At 39.8% G+C, this 16,191-nt stretch overlaps 1 protein-coding gene across 1 annotated transcript in view; it reads left to right on the forward strand.

Annotated features, from left to right (window-relative positions):
* Positions 1–2,109: 2,109 nt before the first annotated feature.
* Positions 2,110–16,191, forward strand: part of LOC117828356 (zinc finger protein 135-like) — a 52,476-nt gene continuing 38,394 nt past the window's right edge. The window contains exons 1-2 of the mRNA XM_034705397.1: positions 2,110–2,519; positions 9,784–9,861. Coding sequence (XP_034561288.1) covers positions 2,405–2,519; positions 9,784–9,861 — 193 coding nt within the window. The 5' untranslated portion in view covers positions 2,110–2,404. The remainder of the gene's footprint in view (positions 2,520–9,783; positions 9,862–16,191) is intronic.

The following is a 16,191-nucleotide window of genomic DNA, read 5'->3' on the forward strand; positions in this document are numbered from 1 at the left end:
AAAAATGAGAGAAGGAAAGAAAGAAAGAAGGAAAGAGAAAGGAAAGATAGAAGGAAAGAAGGAAAGAAGGAAAGAAAGAAAGAAGGAAAGAAAGAAAGAAGGAAAGAGAAAGTTCGAAAGATAGAAGGAAAGAAGGAAAGAAGGAAAGAAAGATAGAAGGAAAGAAAGAAAGAAGGAAAGAGAAAGTTCGAAAGATAGAAGGAAAGAAGGAGAGAAAGAAAGAAAGAAAGAAAGAAAGAAAGAAAGAAAGAAAGAAAGAAAGAAAGAAAGAAAGAATAAAGACATGTTGACTCCATGTGTCCCCCTGTGCTGTGTGTCTTTAAAGATGGCGTGATGACTTCCTGTGACAGGCTGAGTTCTTATCTGAGGGGCTCAGTGTTAGCTTGGTCTCTACCTGCAGCAGGTGAGCTTTATGAACCAGCTCTCCTCACCTCCATGCATCTGTCTCATCTTCATTGAGGATTTTTACCCCCCGGTGTGCGTTAGTGACAAAGACACAACCGGGGGGACGTCTGTTTAATATTTGATGTTTGACGTTGTTGCCGTGGTTACCGTCTACAGCTTGATTTAATCCAGTTTGGTGAAACATCAGACACATTCAGTAAGTTTGGATCAACTCCTCGTCATCAAAGATGAAGATGCATTTCAGAGTGCCGTGAACTGACTGTCTGTCCAGTGCGCCTGTCACTGCAGGTGCATTCAGGGACCATCGTAAATGTGCAATACAGACCTTTCATGGCATTTTCCTGTGAGTCAAGATAATCAAAATACAGTCACAGTGGTCACAGAGAGAATGTTTTTTAAAAACAACTAATTTAACGTATTTACTCGCCCCTGAGATGTTATTGGGGGAAAAAGCCCCAAAAAACAAACTGCAGCGTTCACCACAATTCTTTCAGAAAGCTGTCGCAAAATGAGGCTTTTTGTGTCGCAACAATCACAAAAACAACAGTGAAATCCTGGAGGGACTGATATCTTACAGTCTTTTAAAGATATATTTAATAGTCTGAAAGTATGTGATGTCACCTCTAAAGATTACACATGAAGGGACTCCTTGTCTTCAGTCACATCTGAGCTTTAAAGAGTTCTTCTGATCTTAAATTAATCTTAATATGTGTCAAACATAACATGTTATCATTTTTATATGTTTTAAATGCCCATCCACGCCTACACATGTTGTAGTGTGTGGCTTAATTTTACATGCAATATATTTGTTAATATACAAATAAATATTAAATATATCTGTGCTTTTGGTTTCATTAAAGGGATTAAAATGATTTAACATTGATTTAACATTGATTTAACAGTACCATACAGTATGAGATTAACATTATGTGTATCTTGGCGATGAGTGGTTATTAATTACATGCATTGGAATAGACTGAGAATTATTATTATTATTATTATTCTTTTATTTTATTTTCACAACTTAAATTAATCATGTAATACTTCAATATCTCCCACTTTGGTGGTTTTTTTTTCTTTTTGTCTGTTTTTTTTAATGTGCTTCATGATTTCATATGAAAAATAAAATGCTATAGAAGAATAAAAAATAGAATAAAATATAAAAATAAAGCAAATAATAAAAAATAAAAATAAACAACTAGCTCTCACATTTACGTTCTCTGTTTCAAAAAGCTTCATTTTTAATTTGATTTATTGATGAGAGGAGCAGGAAAATTATGTTTTACCATCAAGGAAATATTGTGAAACTATGACATATATATATATATTTTTTCACAGTCATGTCCTGTGCACATGTGAAAGAAGTGTTCTCTGATATAAAACCCCTGCCTGCTGCATTTTAACACTCAGTTGTATCTCTCACTGTGAAAAAGGCTGTTTCTGAGTGTGCTGTAACTCACTTTATCTGACACTGACCCTGCAGCTGTGCTCACAAGTAATAACACTATTATTACAGTTATCAATCCTGTCAATAAATAAATACTAATAATGTTAACACATGAGGGGAAGGAAGAGGAGGGAACAGGAAGGTCAAATTATACCCCAAATAAAATATGTATTAATAATCAGGGTGTTTTAAACATTGATTATTCTCAGCACCCCACACGGATCAGTGGATAGAAAATGTGCCGCTCTTATTTTGAAGGTCCGGGAGGACTTCCGTCCAGTCAGCCAATCAGAAAGAAGTAACCCGGAAGTGATGTTCGCTGAAGTTTCTAGCATGTTAGCTCGTTTTGATACCTGAAGATCCAGTCCTGGAGATCTGACAGAGTCCCTCTCTGTGGTCTAACATTTTATATCAGATATTTATATTTTACAGGTTTTAATATTCACGTCATCACGTGACGTTTGAGCTCACAACGTAACAAGAGGTTAGCTTGTTAGCTTAGACGAAACTCAGCACACGAGGCTCAGCAGGAGGAAAACCATCTTTGATAAAATGTCTAAAGTCCAAGAACTGAGAGGGTTAGTGAACCAGAGACTGACTGCAGCTGCTGAAGAGATCTTTGAGCTGTTTGAAAGAACCATAGCAGAGTACGAGGAGCAACTTAGAGGATCTAAAGAGAAGCTACACAGAGTCCTGGACCCGGAAGTCCTCTCACACAGAGCAGGTTAGTCTGTTTGTTTTATATTCAGCTGATATCAAAATTTTATTATTTTTTTATTTTTTATTTTTTATTTATTAGTTTATTTGACAGGGGCCATGCAAAACAAAAACTGTCAAGCCAGAGTTAGCTATAAGCTAATTTTCATCTGTGGTCCCTGGGCAGGAAGATGTTAACAAATGTACAATACAAACGATAAGAAAACATACTAGCATTTAAAACAATACATAGACTACTCAACACAGTCCATCACTAATAACAACACATTTAAAATTACATTTCATTGTCTCTAATTTGATGCATTCAGATGATCACATGATTGTTTTTCCTTGAGCCATAATTTCAGTGTACTTTTAAAAACACTGAGGTTTGTACAGTCTCTAATGTGGGTCGGGATTGAGTTCCATTTTCCTGCTGCTCTGACTGAAAACGCAGACTGTCCAAATGCAGTCTTCCTACGTTTAGCTGAACAGTCTCCTCTTGTTGATGCCCTGGTCTCCCTAAGATTGTTCCTGCAGAGTAACACACATTGTTTAAGTGGTGGTGGGGCCTGATCATTAATTAATTTATACATCAGACACATATCTACATAACAAAAAAAACTGTCAAGGGTCATTAAGTTATATTTCGTAATGATTTTACAGTGGTGGTACTTCCTTGGTTTTTTATCTAGAGTTTTCAGTGACTGTTTGTAGAGGGTGTATAATGGTTTTAACTGTAACTGTCATTGATCTTTCTGCATAAAGTTATTCAAGCTTAAAACCATAAACACTGAAATATTCTACATGATTAGATTAATGCTGTTAGACTTTACTCCCTTTATCAGGGCCTGAAATTCACTTTTTTTCAATCAATATATTTATTGAGTTTTTTTGTTTGTTTTTTTACACATTTTAGAGACAAAACAACCAAGGCACCCACCAACATTAAACATTAAAACAAACTTCTTCTCTGACCAAAAGCCATCTTTTATGCAGATATATTGGAGTCACTGACATGAAGTGCACATTTTTGTGTCTGAATCCATTATTTTCTTTTGAAATAATTTGATAATTAGTTATTTTGAAGACATACATCAATTGATTCTATAAAACCTGCTTATTTTAAATACAATTTCAGTACAGTCAAATATTGAGATTTATTTTATTTTGAAGTATCTCAAACCCTGAAAATGTCAGGTGGTGCAACCGTCCGAGGAAGTGAACTGACTTAAAACACTATAAAAACTATATTTTAAGAATAATAAATTCAAATTAAAACACCATGGCATGATTTTACATATAAGAGCTTTGAAATAAACATACTTTCATAAATATCAATAGTTTAAAGACACCTAAGGTTATTTAAAAACTTTGTTCTCAAATGTCAGGGTGGCACCACCGTACTCATGGAGCTTTTATTTTGAAAGTAAGTGTTTATAATGATCTTCAACATATGAAATCATTCAGAGGACCCTGCTAACTGTCATGGCTGAGTTAAAAGGTTTGAAGATGTCTCTTAAATAATAATAGAAAAGCTTTTATTAACTTATAGGTGGACGGTAACACTTTCCATGTCAAGTGGTACAACCAACCTAAAACTGTAAATTGTATATTTTATACCTGGCCAATAGAATGCAAAAATCCTAATATAATGTAAATAAAAATAAAATGTGTAAAGCACTGTAACCACTCTAAGGGATACTTCCTGAAACTTTCAGTTAGAATAAATGATAGGTAAGTATATATTTGGACAAATATCTGGTTGCTCCACCTGACATTTTTTGGGTGTTCAAGTTCAGAAAAAGGTAAAAAAAACCAAAAATATTTAAACACTTAAAAAAACTTAATGTGTTTAAACAAAGTCTTGTTAGAACACATTATTCCAGACACAAAAATATGCATCGCGACCATTCTGGAAATACTTTTTTTTTAAAAACATTTTTTGAGGCTTATTTGTCAACGACCCATATATAAAATAAAATAACAGGAAAGGGTCGTACACAGTCAAAAACTAAAAATATCATATTATCTCCACAAGCTTCAATCAATATGTATTGATGTTGCATGTTAAAACACATGCAACGTTTCTCTCTGTGTGGAACTTTTCCTTGAACTTGTTTGTTTTCTGTTATCCTCCACAGACGTCCAGCAGCTGTTTGTCTGGAGGGAAGAAGAGGTTCCTCCTGAGCAGCAGCAGCAGGAGAGGAGCCCCAGTCTAGACCAGGAGGAGGCACCAGAACCAGCACATTTAAAAGAAGAACAGGAAGAACTGTGGAGCAGTCAGGAGGGAGGGCAGCTTCAAGGACTGGAGGAGGAGGAGGATATCGGCGCGTTAATATTCCCTCCTGTCCCTGTGAAGAGTGAAGACGATGACGGAGAGGAACCTCAGTCCTCACAGCTTCATGAAGACCAACCAGAAGAGAACGGACTCAAGACTTCCCAGACCGCTGAGTCTGAGGCTGATGACAGTCGTTGGGAGTTGGAGTTAATGGAATCTGAGTCCGATCTGAACCCTGACGAGTCTGACGGTGATATGACAAACACGAGAATGATGAGCTTTGAGGGGAAGGAACAACTTCTAGAACACAATCCAGGAGCGGCAGTATTCACTCCTGTCCCTGCCAAGAGTGATGAAGAGGACGGAGAGAAACCTCAGTCCTCACAGCTTCATGAAGACCAAACTGAAGAGGACAGAGACACAGGAGCTGGTGGAGAGGACTGTGGAGGATCAGAGCCAGACAGGAACTGTAATCCAGACAGTCAGTTACAACCAGGTCCTCATGAAGAGACTTCACACACTGATGAGAGGAATGATCTGGAGGCGACAAGTGAACCTCAGTCATGTTCAAACCCTCTGCAAAACAACAAAGCGCCTGTGAGTGATGAAGTCCGTGACACTGTCAAACCAGCTCGCTCCTCCAGATGTTCTAAACGAGCCGGCAAAAAGAAACAACTCCCGAAAGCCAGCAGACTCCAGATAAAGGAGAAACCGTTCAGCTGCTCGTTTTGTGGAGAAAGATTTGGCTATAAGAAAAACGTGACGGCTCACATGACGCGTCACACAAAGAGTCCGTGTTTCAGCTGCTCCATTTGTAAGAGAGACTTCTTAGCGAGACTGGACCTCGTGAGACACACGAGGATCCACACCGGAGAGAAACCCTTCAGCTGCTCCGATTGTGACAAAAGTTTCACGCAGCAGTCCAATTTATACCGACATCAAAAAACCCACACCAGTGAGAAACCCTTCAACTGCTCCGCCTGTGAAGCCAGTTTCCGTCAGAAGGCTCACTTGATCCGACACTCGAGGACCCACACGGGGGAGAAACCTTTCAGCTGCTCTGTTTGTGGAAAAACATTCACAGAACAAGGAACGCTGAAACGCCATCTGACCGTCCACACGGGGCAGAAACTGTTCTGTTGCAGCGTTTGTGAGTTAACTTTCTCTCGGCACTACAGTCTCATCAGACACAACTGTAAAGGGATCGCTCTGTCTTAAAGGTGGAGATATTCATGCAGCTGAATACAGGAAAGTCAAAGGAAGTTTTCCAGAGATTCACACGAGTGCCAAAGTTTAGACTCTATTCACAAACTCTAAGTTATGATTTCTTTGACTTTGCATCACAAGGATTGTTCTCTTCCTGATCTGGGCAGACCTAGTGTGTGAGTTTTGTTCATAATCTGCATAATGATGTTCTAGTTTTGGGAGGATTTTGATCAATAAACTGATTTTAAATGACACGTAAAGACACTTTTTTTAATCCAGACTGCAGCCTCCTCTTTAACTTTGTATTTATTTAGATGTGATCAAGGCAGAGAAAGGGATTTGGAAACAGCTGAAAATTAAATATAGGGATAAAGTTCATACTGGCAAGGCTGAGGTGTGTGTGTGGCTCCGCGCTCCACACACAAGTCATAAAAACGTGTGAATTTTAAGTCATTTTTATCCCATTTAGAGCAATTTTTGTGATCTTTACATTTAATTTTGTTGTGACAAATATATTTTAGTTACAATCACTGTTAAATTCAAATGCTAAATATGAATAAAATGTAAAAAATATAGATCTAAATGTTAAATATAATATAAATGTTAAAAATAAATGTTGAATTCAAATCTAAATGTTAAATATATATAAAATATTGAATGTAAAATATAGATCTAAATGTTAGATATTCTATATATGTTAAATATGAATGATGAATATAAATCGAAACGTTGAATATTATTAAAAAAGTGTTAAATATAATATAAATGTTAGAAATAAAGGTTGAATTCAAATCTAAATGTTAAATATAAATAAAATATTGAATGTAAAATATGGATCTAAATTTTAAATATAATATAAAAGTTAAATATAATATAAATGTTGAATATAAATCTAAATGTTATATATAAATCTAAATGCTAAATATAAATATAAATTTCTAGATTTAACATTTATATTTATATTTAGCATTTATATTTAATATTTATATTTCGATTTAACATTTATATTTAAATTTAACATTTAGATTTAACATTTAGATTTATATTTAATATTTAGATTTATATTTAACAGTTATATTCATATTTAACATTTATATTTATATTTAACATTTAGATTTATATTTAATATTTATATTTATATTTAGCATTTATATTTAACATTTATATTTATAGTTAATATTTAGATTTATATTTAGCATCTGGATTTAACAATTATTTTAACTTAATATATTTTTCACAACAAAATTAAATGTGAGGAAGATCACAAATATTGCTCTAAATGTGATGACGAAGTGACTTAAAAATTCACTCTACAAGATGTTTTGTAGCTAAATATGGAGAAATGTTATTTTCGGTGTGCACAACTTTACAAACGGCGGGCAGTCCGGATTATATCCTATCATCCACACCTGTAGGGGGCGCTAATTCACCTAGAAGTTGTTTTCCAACCGCCTATAAAACCCACGAAGAAGAAGAACACGCCTCTCTCTACTACTCTGCCGGAAATAGTCAGAGAGAAGAAGAAGACTCGTAGCCATGAAGAAGCTAAAGCTGTTAGCACGCTCACTCCTACAGTTCTGATCCACTCATTACTTTGAGATTCAGTCAGAAGGAACAACCAGAGTCTGTCTGTGCAGACTGACGACTTTAAGAAGTGAATTCACAGATTCAGGATGTTTCCGAGTGGAGTTAGCTTAGCTTGTTAGCTTGAAACGAGCACAGGCCGAAACGAAGCCACAGAGTGATTAAAGTGATCAAAGTGAGGGGTTCAGGAGGAAACGCTGAGGACATCTGTCTGATAAACATGTCTAAGAACAAAGTGCTGAGACTTTTAGTGAACCAGAGACTGACTGCAGCTGCTGAAGAGATCTTCGAGCTGTTTGAAAGAACCATAGCAGAGTACGAGGAGCAACTTCGAGGAACTAAAGAGGAGAACCAGAGACAACAGAGACTACTGGACGCTGTCTACAACCCGGAAGTCCTCTTACACCGAGCAGGTTAGTCTGTTTGATTATCAGTCTCTGGTAAAGAACATGAAAACCAGTAAAAGGTTGGAAGACATGTCAGAGATGGACCGGTGTTTTGGTTTAAACAGCGACCCTGTTAACTGGAGACTCTCAGCCGGATGCATCCCTCATAAACGTCTTTAGACGATCATTAAATATCTGATGAGGACATTTTGAAATCTTAATAAAAACTAAACTAGTTTGCATTCCCAGGAACTCCCTCTGTGTTTCAACAGCTGTGTAAACTCCACAAACACTGACACGTTCAGCTGAAGGTCTCCAGTTTACAGGGTCACTCTTTAGACTGGAACACTGGGAGCTGACAGAGACGCATTCACACTATAGGTGCATTTCGACCAAGAGTCCCAGGGTCTTTTAGCCCCCAGAACTACTTCAACCTGAACTAAAAGGTTCCTGGTCCCCCATTGTTGTCTGTGTTTTGACCGCGGGCTGAAGTCCCGGGTAGATGTACAAATCAGGCCAGTGACGTATGGAGAAAAAAAGTAAATGCACTACACTACCAGACCAGTTGAGGACAGTAAAACAAAAAGGAATGCCATTCATCACAGATGGGAAAAACTGTGAATGGTTTTTGGAAAAAAATGAAAAAAAAAAATTTGACCCAAATTTTTTTTTTGAAAATAAATAATGTTGACAAAAAATGTTGACAAAAAAAATTTGACTAAAACATTTTTGGAAAAAAAATTTGACAAAAAAAATTTGACAAAAAAAAATTTTGAACAAATTTTTTTTTCAAAAAAACATTTGAATTTGAAAATAAAATTTCAAAAAAAAAATTCATGCATCTGTCTCAAAAATTTGAAAAAATTTTTTTTGAAAAGAAACATTTGACAAAAAAATTTGGACAAAAGAGTTGACCGGAGCCTGTCGAAACAAATAATAGATAAGAGAGAGTAGCAAAGACGTTTCAACTCGGCTTTAAAATCCTTTTGAACTCAAAAAGCTGTGGCAGAGATCGCCCGGTGTTTTGGTTCAAACAGCGACCCTGTTAACTGGAGACTCTCAGCCGGATGCATCCCTCATAAACATCTTTAGACCATCATTAAATATCTGATGAGGATATATTGGGGGCGTGGTCAGAGAGCACATTCTCATTAAAGGCACAGACACAGAAAACAGCCTGTTCTGAGCAGGGCTGAAAAAGAGGGTTCTTCATGCATGCCAAAATCTGATTTCAAAGTGTTTTTATGAGGAATAAACTTTAAAGACATGTTTTGGGGACCTCTTAGACCAATATATGTTGATGAAAAAGAGCAGAATATGTCACCTTTAAGAAATTAAAGTGATGCATTCCTGTTATCTGAGGGGCTCAGTGTTAGCTTGGTCTCTACCTGCAGCAGGTGTGCTTTATGAACCAGCTCTCCTCACCTCCATGCATCTGTCTCATCTTCATTGAGGATTTTTACCCCCCGGTGTGCGTCAGTGACAAAGACACAACCGGGGGGGCGTCTGTTTAATATTTGATTTTTGATGTTGTTTCCGTGGTTACCGTAAAAAGCTCGGCGTCTACAGCTTGATTTAATCCAGTTTGGTGAAACATCAGACACATTCAGTAAGTTTGGATCAACTCCTCGTCATCAAAGATGAAGATGTGCCGTGAACTAAAATGTCTAAAGTCCAAAACCTAAGAGGGTTAGTGAACCAGAGACTGACTGCAGCTGCTGAAGAGATATTTGAGCTGTTTGAAAGAACCATAGCAGAGTACGAGGAGCAACTTAAAGGATCAGCAGAGGAGAACCAGAGACTACAGAAACTACTGGACGCTGTTTACAACCCGGAAGTCCTCTTACACAGAGCAGGTTAGTCTGTTTTATTGTCAGTCTCTGGTAAAGTACTTAATGACATTCAGTAAGTCCTACAGAAATGTAGATGTACTGTAGCGTCTGTCCGGACGCTGTAGGGATGACGAGCTGATTCGTGAACAAGTTGACCTTTAATAACCGGTCACTGTCAGCCGTTACCACGGCAACCAACAAAGCAACAATCAATGTTTGAATGAATGAAGAACTTCTCCTCTTGTCTCTCCTCTCTCCCGCTCACACACTCTACACCTCTCCTGATGCCTTCACTGACCGTAACCACTGTAGGAAATTAAGAACATCTACACTGAACAGGTTTAACAAACAGTAGAGCTGTTACAGTGTTATATATGTGTTATAACTTTTATCCTGATATCGTGTCACCATGACAACTGGATAATGCTAGCATGACAGTTGTGAGTGCTAACAGCAGCCATGTTTGTTTGTGTTTTTAACTTTCACTATGAGAATGTTTTGGTGAGGACCGGTTTTGAATCAGTCACCATCATATGGTCGTGAATCAGCGGCGCTCGTTCATGAGAGGCGGGGCGTCGTTTTGGAGGAGCTCTGAGGGGAGGGGGGGGAGGGGTTTGACGGAGTCATGAAGAAATGCTACATTCAAGTTCATGCTAGTTTTCCGAGACTACCAACCCCAGCTTTAAAGATTAACATCAAAATCCCTACCTTTCTAAAAACTTGTGTTCCATGATTCTCCACAGACTTCCAGCAGCCGTCAGTGAGGGAAGAAGAAGTTCCCCCTGAGCAGCAGGAGAGGAGCTCCAGTCAGGACCAGGAGGACCCACCAGAACCAGCACACATTAAAGAGGAACAGGAGGAACTGTGGAGCAGTCAGGAAGGAGACCAGCTTCAAGGACTGGAGGAGGAGGACATCAGAGCAGTGAGATTCACTCCTGTCCCTGTGAAGAGTGAAGATGATGATGATGATGATGAAGAGGAACCTCAGTCCTCACAGCTTCATGAAGAGAACAGAGACACAGAAGCTGATGGAGAGGACTGTGGGGGATCAGAAGCAGACTGGATCTTTAATCCAGACGGTCATTTCCAACCAGTTACTGAAGAAGAGTACAATAATGATTGGGAGGAGACCAGAGAACCTCAGTCAGGTTTAACCCCTCTGAACAAAGAAGCTGTGAGTGATGAAGAATATAATACTGGAGAAACATCATTTAGTTTCCCTTCATGTGCGTCAAACTCTGTCCAAAAGGACAAACTGCAGAAACACAAAGAAATCCAAAGAGATGGGACACGCTTCAGTTGTTCTCTTTGTGATAAAAGTTACGCAAAGAAGTCCAACCTGTACCAACACCAACAAGTCCACACCGGACAGAAACCCTTCAGCTGCTCCGTGTGCGGCAAGAGCTTCACGCTGAAGTCCAACTTCTACCAACACCAACAAGTTCACACCGGAGAGAAACCCTTCAGCTGCTCCGTCTGTAAAACAAGTTTCCTTCGCAAAACCAACTTAGTCCGACACATGAGACTCCACGCCATAAAGAAAACCTTCAGCTGCTCCGACTGTGGGAAACGTTTCACACAGGAGTCGTATTTATATGAACACCAACAAGCTCACGTAAGAGATAAACTCCACAGCTGCTCCATTTGTAAAGCAAGTTTTCTACGCAAACCTTACTTAGTGGAACACCTCAGAATCCACACGGGGGAGAAACCCTTCAGTTGTTTTATTTGTGGGAAAAGATTCACTCAGAGATCCTCTTTGTACAAACATAAGAAAATCCACACGAGAGAGAAACCCTTCAGTGTTCTCTTTGTGGGGAAAAACAGAGGCAACATGGACGGCTGAAATGCTCCTTAAAGGATGTGCTAGTTAAAGAGTTTGTGATGTCACGTTAAGTCCACCTGTCGCAGGTCAGGGAATCTCTCTCTGCAGACTTGAGTGCATCCTCCATCTTTTGGCATGTATGTCTTGGAATTGTATGTCTTGTATCTATAGCCTACAGTATATACTTACATGTCATTTTGTAATATTTTGCAATATTTGACAGACAAAGTAAAATTCTCTGATATGTCTATTTTATTTATGTTTTCTTTTTTTTTTTAAGTTAAAAAATGTAAATAAAATGCACCAGACACTTTTTATGAATATTTAAGCACATCAACGACGTTGACCATCAATTTAACATTTTTATATCTACATTAAATTATTTAAATGTGTATAACACTTGTAATTCTCAGCACAAGATACGGGTTAGTGACTGACAACCAGCTGACAGCATAGAAGGTCACTTTTATTTTGAAATTCCGGAAAGACTTGGTACCCCGGAAGTAATGTTGGATGCTAACTCTTTCTGTGTTGTTCCACTTGTGTTACATTAAAAGGTGACATATTCTGCTCTTCTTCATCAACATATATTGGTCTAAGAGGTCCCCAAAACATGTCTTTAAAGTTTATTGCTCATAAAAACGCTTTGAAATCAGATTTTGGTCTGCCTGTAAACCCCTCTTCTTCAGCCCTGCTCAGAACAGGCTGTTTTCTGTGTCTGTGCCTTTAAATGAGAATGAGCTCTCTGACCACGCCCCCTCAGGAAGTGGGTGTGGCCTCGGCTGTCCAGCACGTTGATTTAATGTTTACATGTTGGCTGAATATACACGGCTGCTCACAGACCCGCGTTACTTCAACCCTCTGAATCTGATCCAGAATCTGATCCTGACGGAGAGGCGCCTGCAGCAGGACCTTTCTGAACCATTGGTCACAGATTTAGTGTTTCTTGTTGTTTTATTTGTCAGCATGTCGACGTGTGTCTTGGTACACAGCTACCAACATGTAGCTATGTGGCTGTGCTAACTAGCGCTAGCACTTATCCATGAAAACTAAAAATCATCCACTAGATCTTCAAATCTGCAGACGTGGGGAGTCAAAGCGACCTTTGTGTTTATTAAGACAGCCTACAACTAGCATGCCTCCCTCCTAAGCTCCTTGTTAGCACACATGTGTGCAGGGAATGAAAAACGGAGGAGGGGTTGAGTTGTATTTTATACAGTCTATGGGCTGAACAAGCTCCGAGCTCTGACTTCCTGTTACAGACCGGATGGCGTTGTGACGTATGAAAAACACTGAAAACTGAAACGAGAAAATCTGCAGCTCTGAAAACTTAGAAACACACACCTAAGTCTCCAACCTGTCAGCTGAATATTTGGATAAAGGTTCTGACTTTAACGCCCCAATACGAGGGGAGCATCCCCAAAAATAAAATGACTGGGGGTAAATAAACACAGAAGAAACACTAAAGAGAGCTATTCCTCATTCTCTAAAAGCTACACCTCTCTAAAACACATCCTGACCTGGGACTTCCACCAGATCCAACACCAACCAGTTGCGTTTTTAGAACGCTGCACGGAGCAGGACCTCCGGACAGCTGGAGTCATGTGACCGAGGTTTCCCCTTCTGTAATCCCTGAATCAAGGATCCTCCTCCTCCTCCTCTCCTCATCCATGTTGTCTTTCTGGTCCTCTGAAAACCTCTGACCTGTTGACTCCAGGCCTGGCTCCGCTCATCATGACTTTGGTTTGTTGTTGTAGTTAAGTGAAATATGATCTGGTGATAACACAGAGTCTTTTATTCTGAAAATTAACCGGATGTTTTCATTTTGTTTTGGTGAAACCTGACTTCCTGTCCCGCTCCATCTGCTCTGTTGAGATTGATGCGTCGTGCTTCAGTAAACACAGCACTCTGTAACTCTTGATAACTCTCGGATCCTCCTGGTATGTGGTCGGCCGTTCTCAACATCCAGACGTAACGACGTTCCCATTCATGAGATGCAAACTAAGCGGTTCAGTTCGACGTTCACCACTTCCTAAAAAAGCAAGCTAAGAAAAGACGACATGGACCTGTCCTTCCATCCACCGTTATGGGGAATTTAAGATCTATCTACGATAAGGTGGACCAGCTAACCCAGCACCAGAGTAGCATCATGCTAACAGAGCTAACCCCGGACACGAACGCCACATTGGAAGGATTTCACCTGCTGTGGGCGGACAGGATACAGGAGAGCCAGACTGAACACACTGGTGAAGAAGGCCAGCTCAGTCCTGGACCCTGTGGAGGTGGGGGCTGACAGGAGAATTATGGCCAAGCTGTCGTCTCTGATGAACATTTCTTTTTCTATATATATTCTTGATGAAATTCTTGTTCTGTACACCTTCTTGTCTGCTGCTGTAACTCCATGAATTTCCCCGCTGTGGGACAAATAAAGGAGGATCTTATCTTATCTTATCTTCCTGTATTTAACACACTGCTGATGGAGAAGACATTATTTGTCGGACTGCTTTTTTAAGATCAATTTCTTTTTATACATTCAAAATAAAAAATGTCATATTTAATTCTTTAAATATTCTGCTTTTCTTTTGTGTCCAATTATCCTCCACAGACCTCCGGCAGCTGTTGGAGAGTAAAGAAGAGGTTCCCCCTGAGCAACAGGAGTGGAGCTCCAGTCTAGACCAGGAGGACCCACCAGAACCAGCACACATTAAAGAGGAAGAGGTGGAACTCTGGAGCAGTCAGGAGGGAGACCAGCTTCACGGACTGGAGGAGGAGGATTTCAGCACGTTGATCTGCCCGTCTGTCCCTGTGAAGAGTGATGAAGACGACGGAGAGGAACCTCAGTTCTCACAGCTTCATGAAGAGGACAGAGACACAGAAGCTGACGGAGAGGACTGTGGAGGATCAGAACCAGACTGGGACTTTAATCCAGGTGGTCATTTAGAACCAGTAACTGATGCAGAGGCTTCACACTCTGAATCAGAGACTGAGGACAGCAGTTATGAGACCAGTGAACCTCAGTCAGGTGTAGACCCTGTCTCCTCTGAATTTGCTGCAAGCTCGGCTGAAATGCAACACCGACGAACCCACGCAGGGGAGAAACCGTTCAGCTGCTCCGTTTGTGGTAAAAGTTACAACATCAAGAAAAGTTTATCCACTCACATGAGGCGTCACACGCAACGACATCGTTTCAGCTGCCCGGTGTGTGACAAAGCTTTCACAGACAGATGTGAGATCGTGGAGCACATAAGGATCCACACGGGAGAGAAACCCTTCAGCTGTTCATTCTGTAAAGCAACTTTCAACAACAACTCTGCTTTAGTGTTACACACAAGGACCCACTCAGGGGAGAGACCCTACGGTTGTCCTTTTTGTGACCGACGTTTCTCACAGAGAGGACATCTCAACAGACACTTAAAGGTTCACACGGGAGCCGAGGAACTTCAATCAGGCTCAAACCTTCCTCAGAACAGAGAAGTACCTGATTCTAAAAAATCCTCAGGTAGCCCCTCTGAGTGTGCCGCAGCCTCCAGCCTTCAGGACAACGAGGGAGTCCAAACAGAGGAGAAACCTTTCTGCTGCTCATTCTGCGGTAAAAGGTTCTCAAAGGAGAGCAGTTTCTCCGTTCACTTGAGGCGTCACACCAAAGCACATCGCTTCAGCTGCTCAGAGTGCGAGAAAAGTTTCCCCTGGAGAGGGGAGCTCGAGATCCACATGAGGATCCACACGGGAGAGAGACCCTTCGGTTGCTCCGTGTGTGGCGCGACTTTCTCCGATAAGTCGAATTTGAGGGCGCACTTCAAGAGTCACGCCAGAGATAATCCTTTTTCCTTGCCGGTTTTGGAAATCAAGTCGACCGGGAAGAGCCGCTGTCCGGTCTGCGCCAAGTTATTTCACAAGGACTACATCCTGCGACACATGCGGATCCACTCGGGAGAGAAACCGTTCATCTGTTCCGTCTGTGGGAAAAGATTCACGCTGTGCTCCAACATGAGACGTCACATGAAGGTCCACAAAGAGGAGAACACGTAGGCTGCGGGGCGCGAGGTGTAACAATGACTCGGCTTGACGATCTCAGAGGACGCTTACGTTCAGTGTTTGTCTTTAAGGCATCAGGCCGAGGAGATACCCGACACATCAGCCGTGTTTATTTAATGACGGATGATTTAACTCTGTGGAAGAACAGTCACTTGTGGAGTAGGGAGCTATTTGAGCAGGACGAGGTGCTGCTAGTAATGTGCTCTGTCAGCGTCTGTCTCGACCTTTAAGTCAGGGTTTCTGTGACCGCCAGCGCAGTGTTTACATTTTACAGCCATGCTCAGTCTCTGCAGTGTTCTGTTTCTTTATTTAACTTTATTTTACTTTACTTTATTTTACTTTATTTTACTTTACTTTATTGTACTGTACTTTACTTTACTTTACTTTATTTTACTTTACTTTATTTTACTTTATTTTACTTTATTTTATTTTAATTAATTTTACTTTACTTTACTTTATTTTAATTAATTTTACTTTACTTTACTTTACTTTAT

The sequence above is a fragment of the Notolabrus celidotus genome, chromosome 16, assembly GCF_009762535.1.
Source record: "Notolabrus celidotus isolate fNotCel1 chromosome 16, fNotCel1.pri, whole genome shotgun sequence".
Classification (NCBI taxonomy): Eukaryota; Metazoa; Chordata; class Actinopteri; order Labriformes; family Labridae; genus Notolabrus; species Notolabrus celidotus.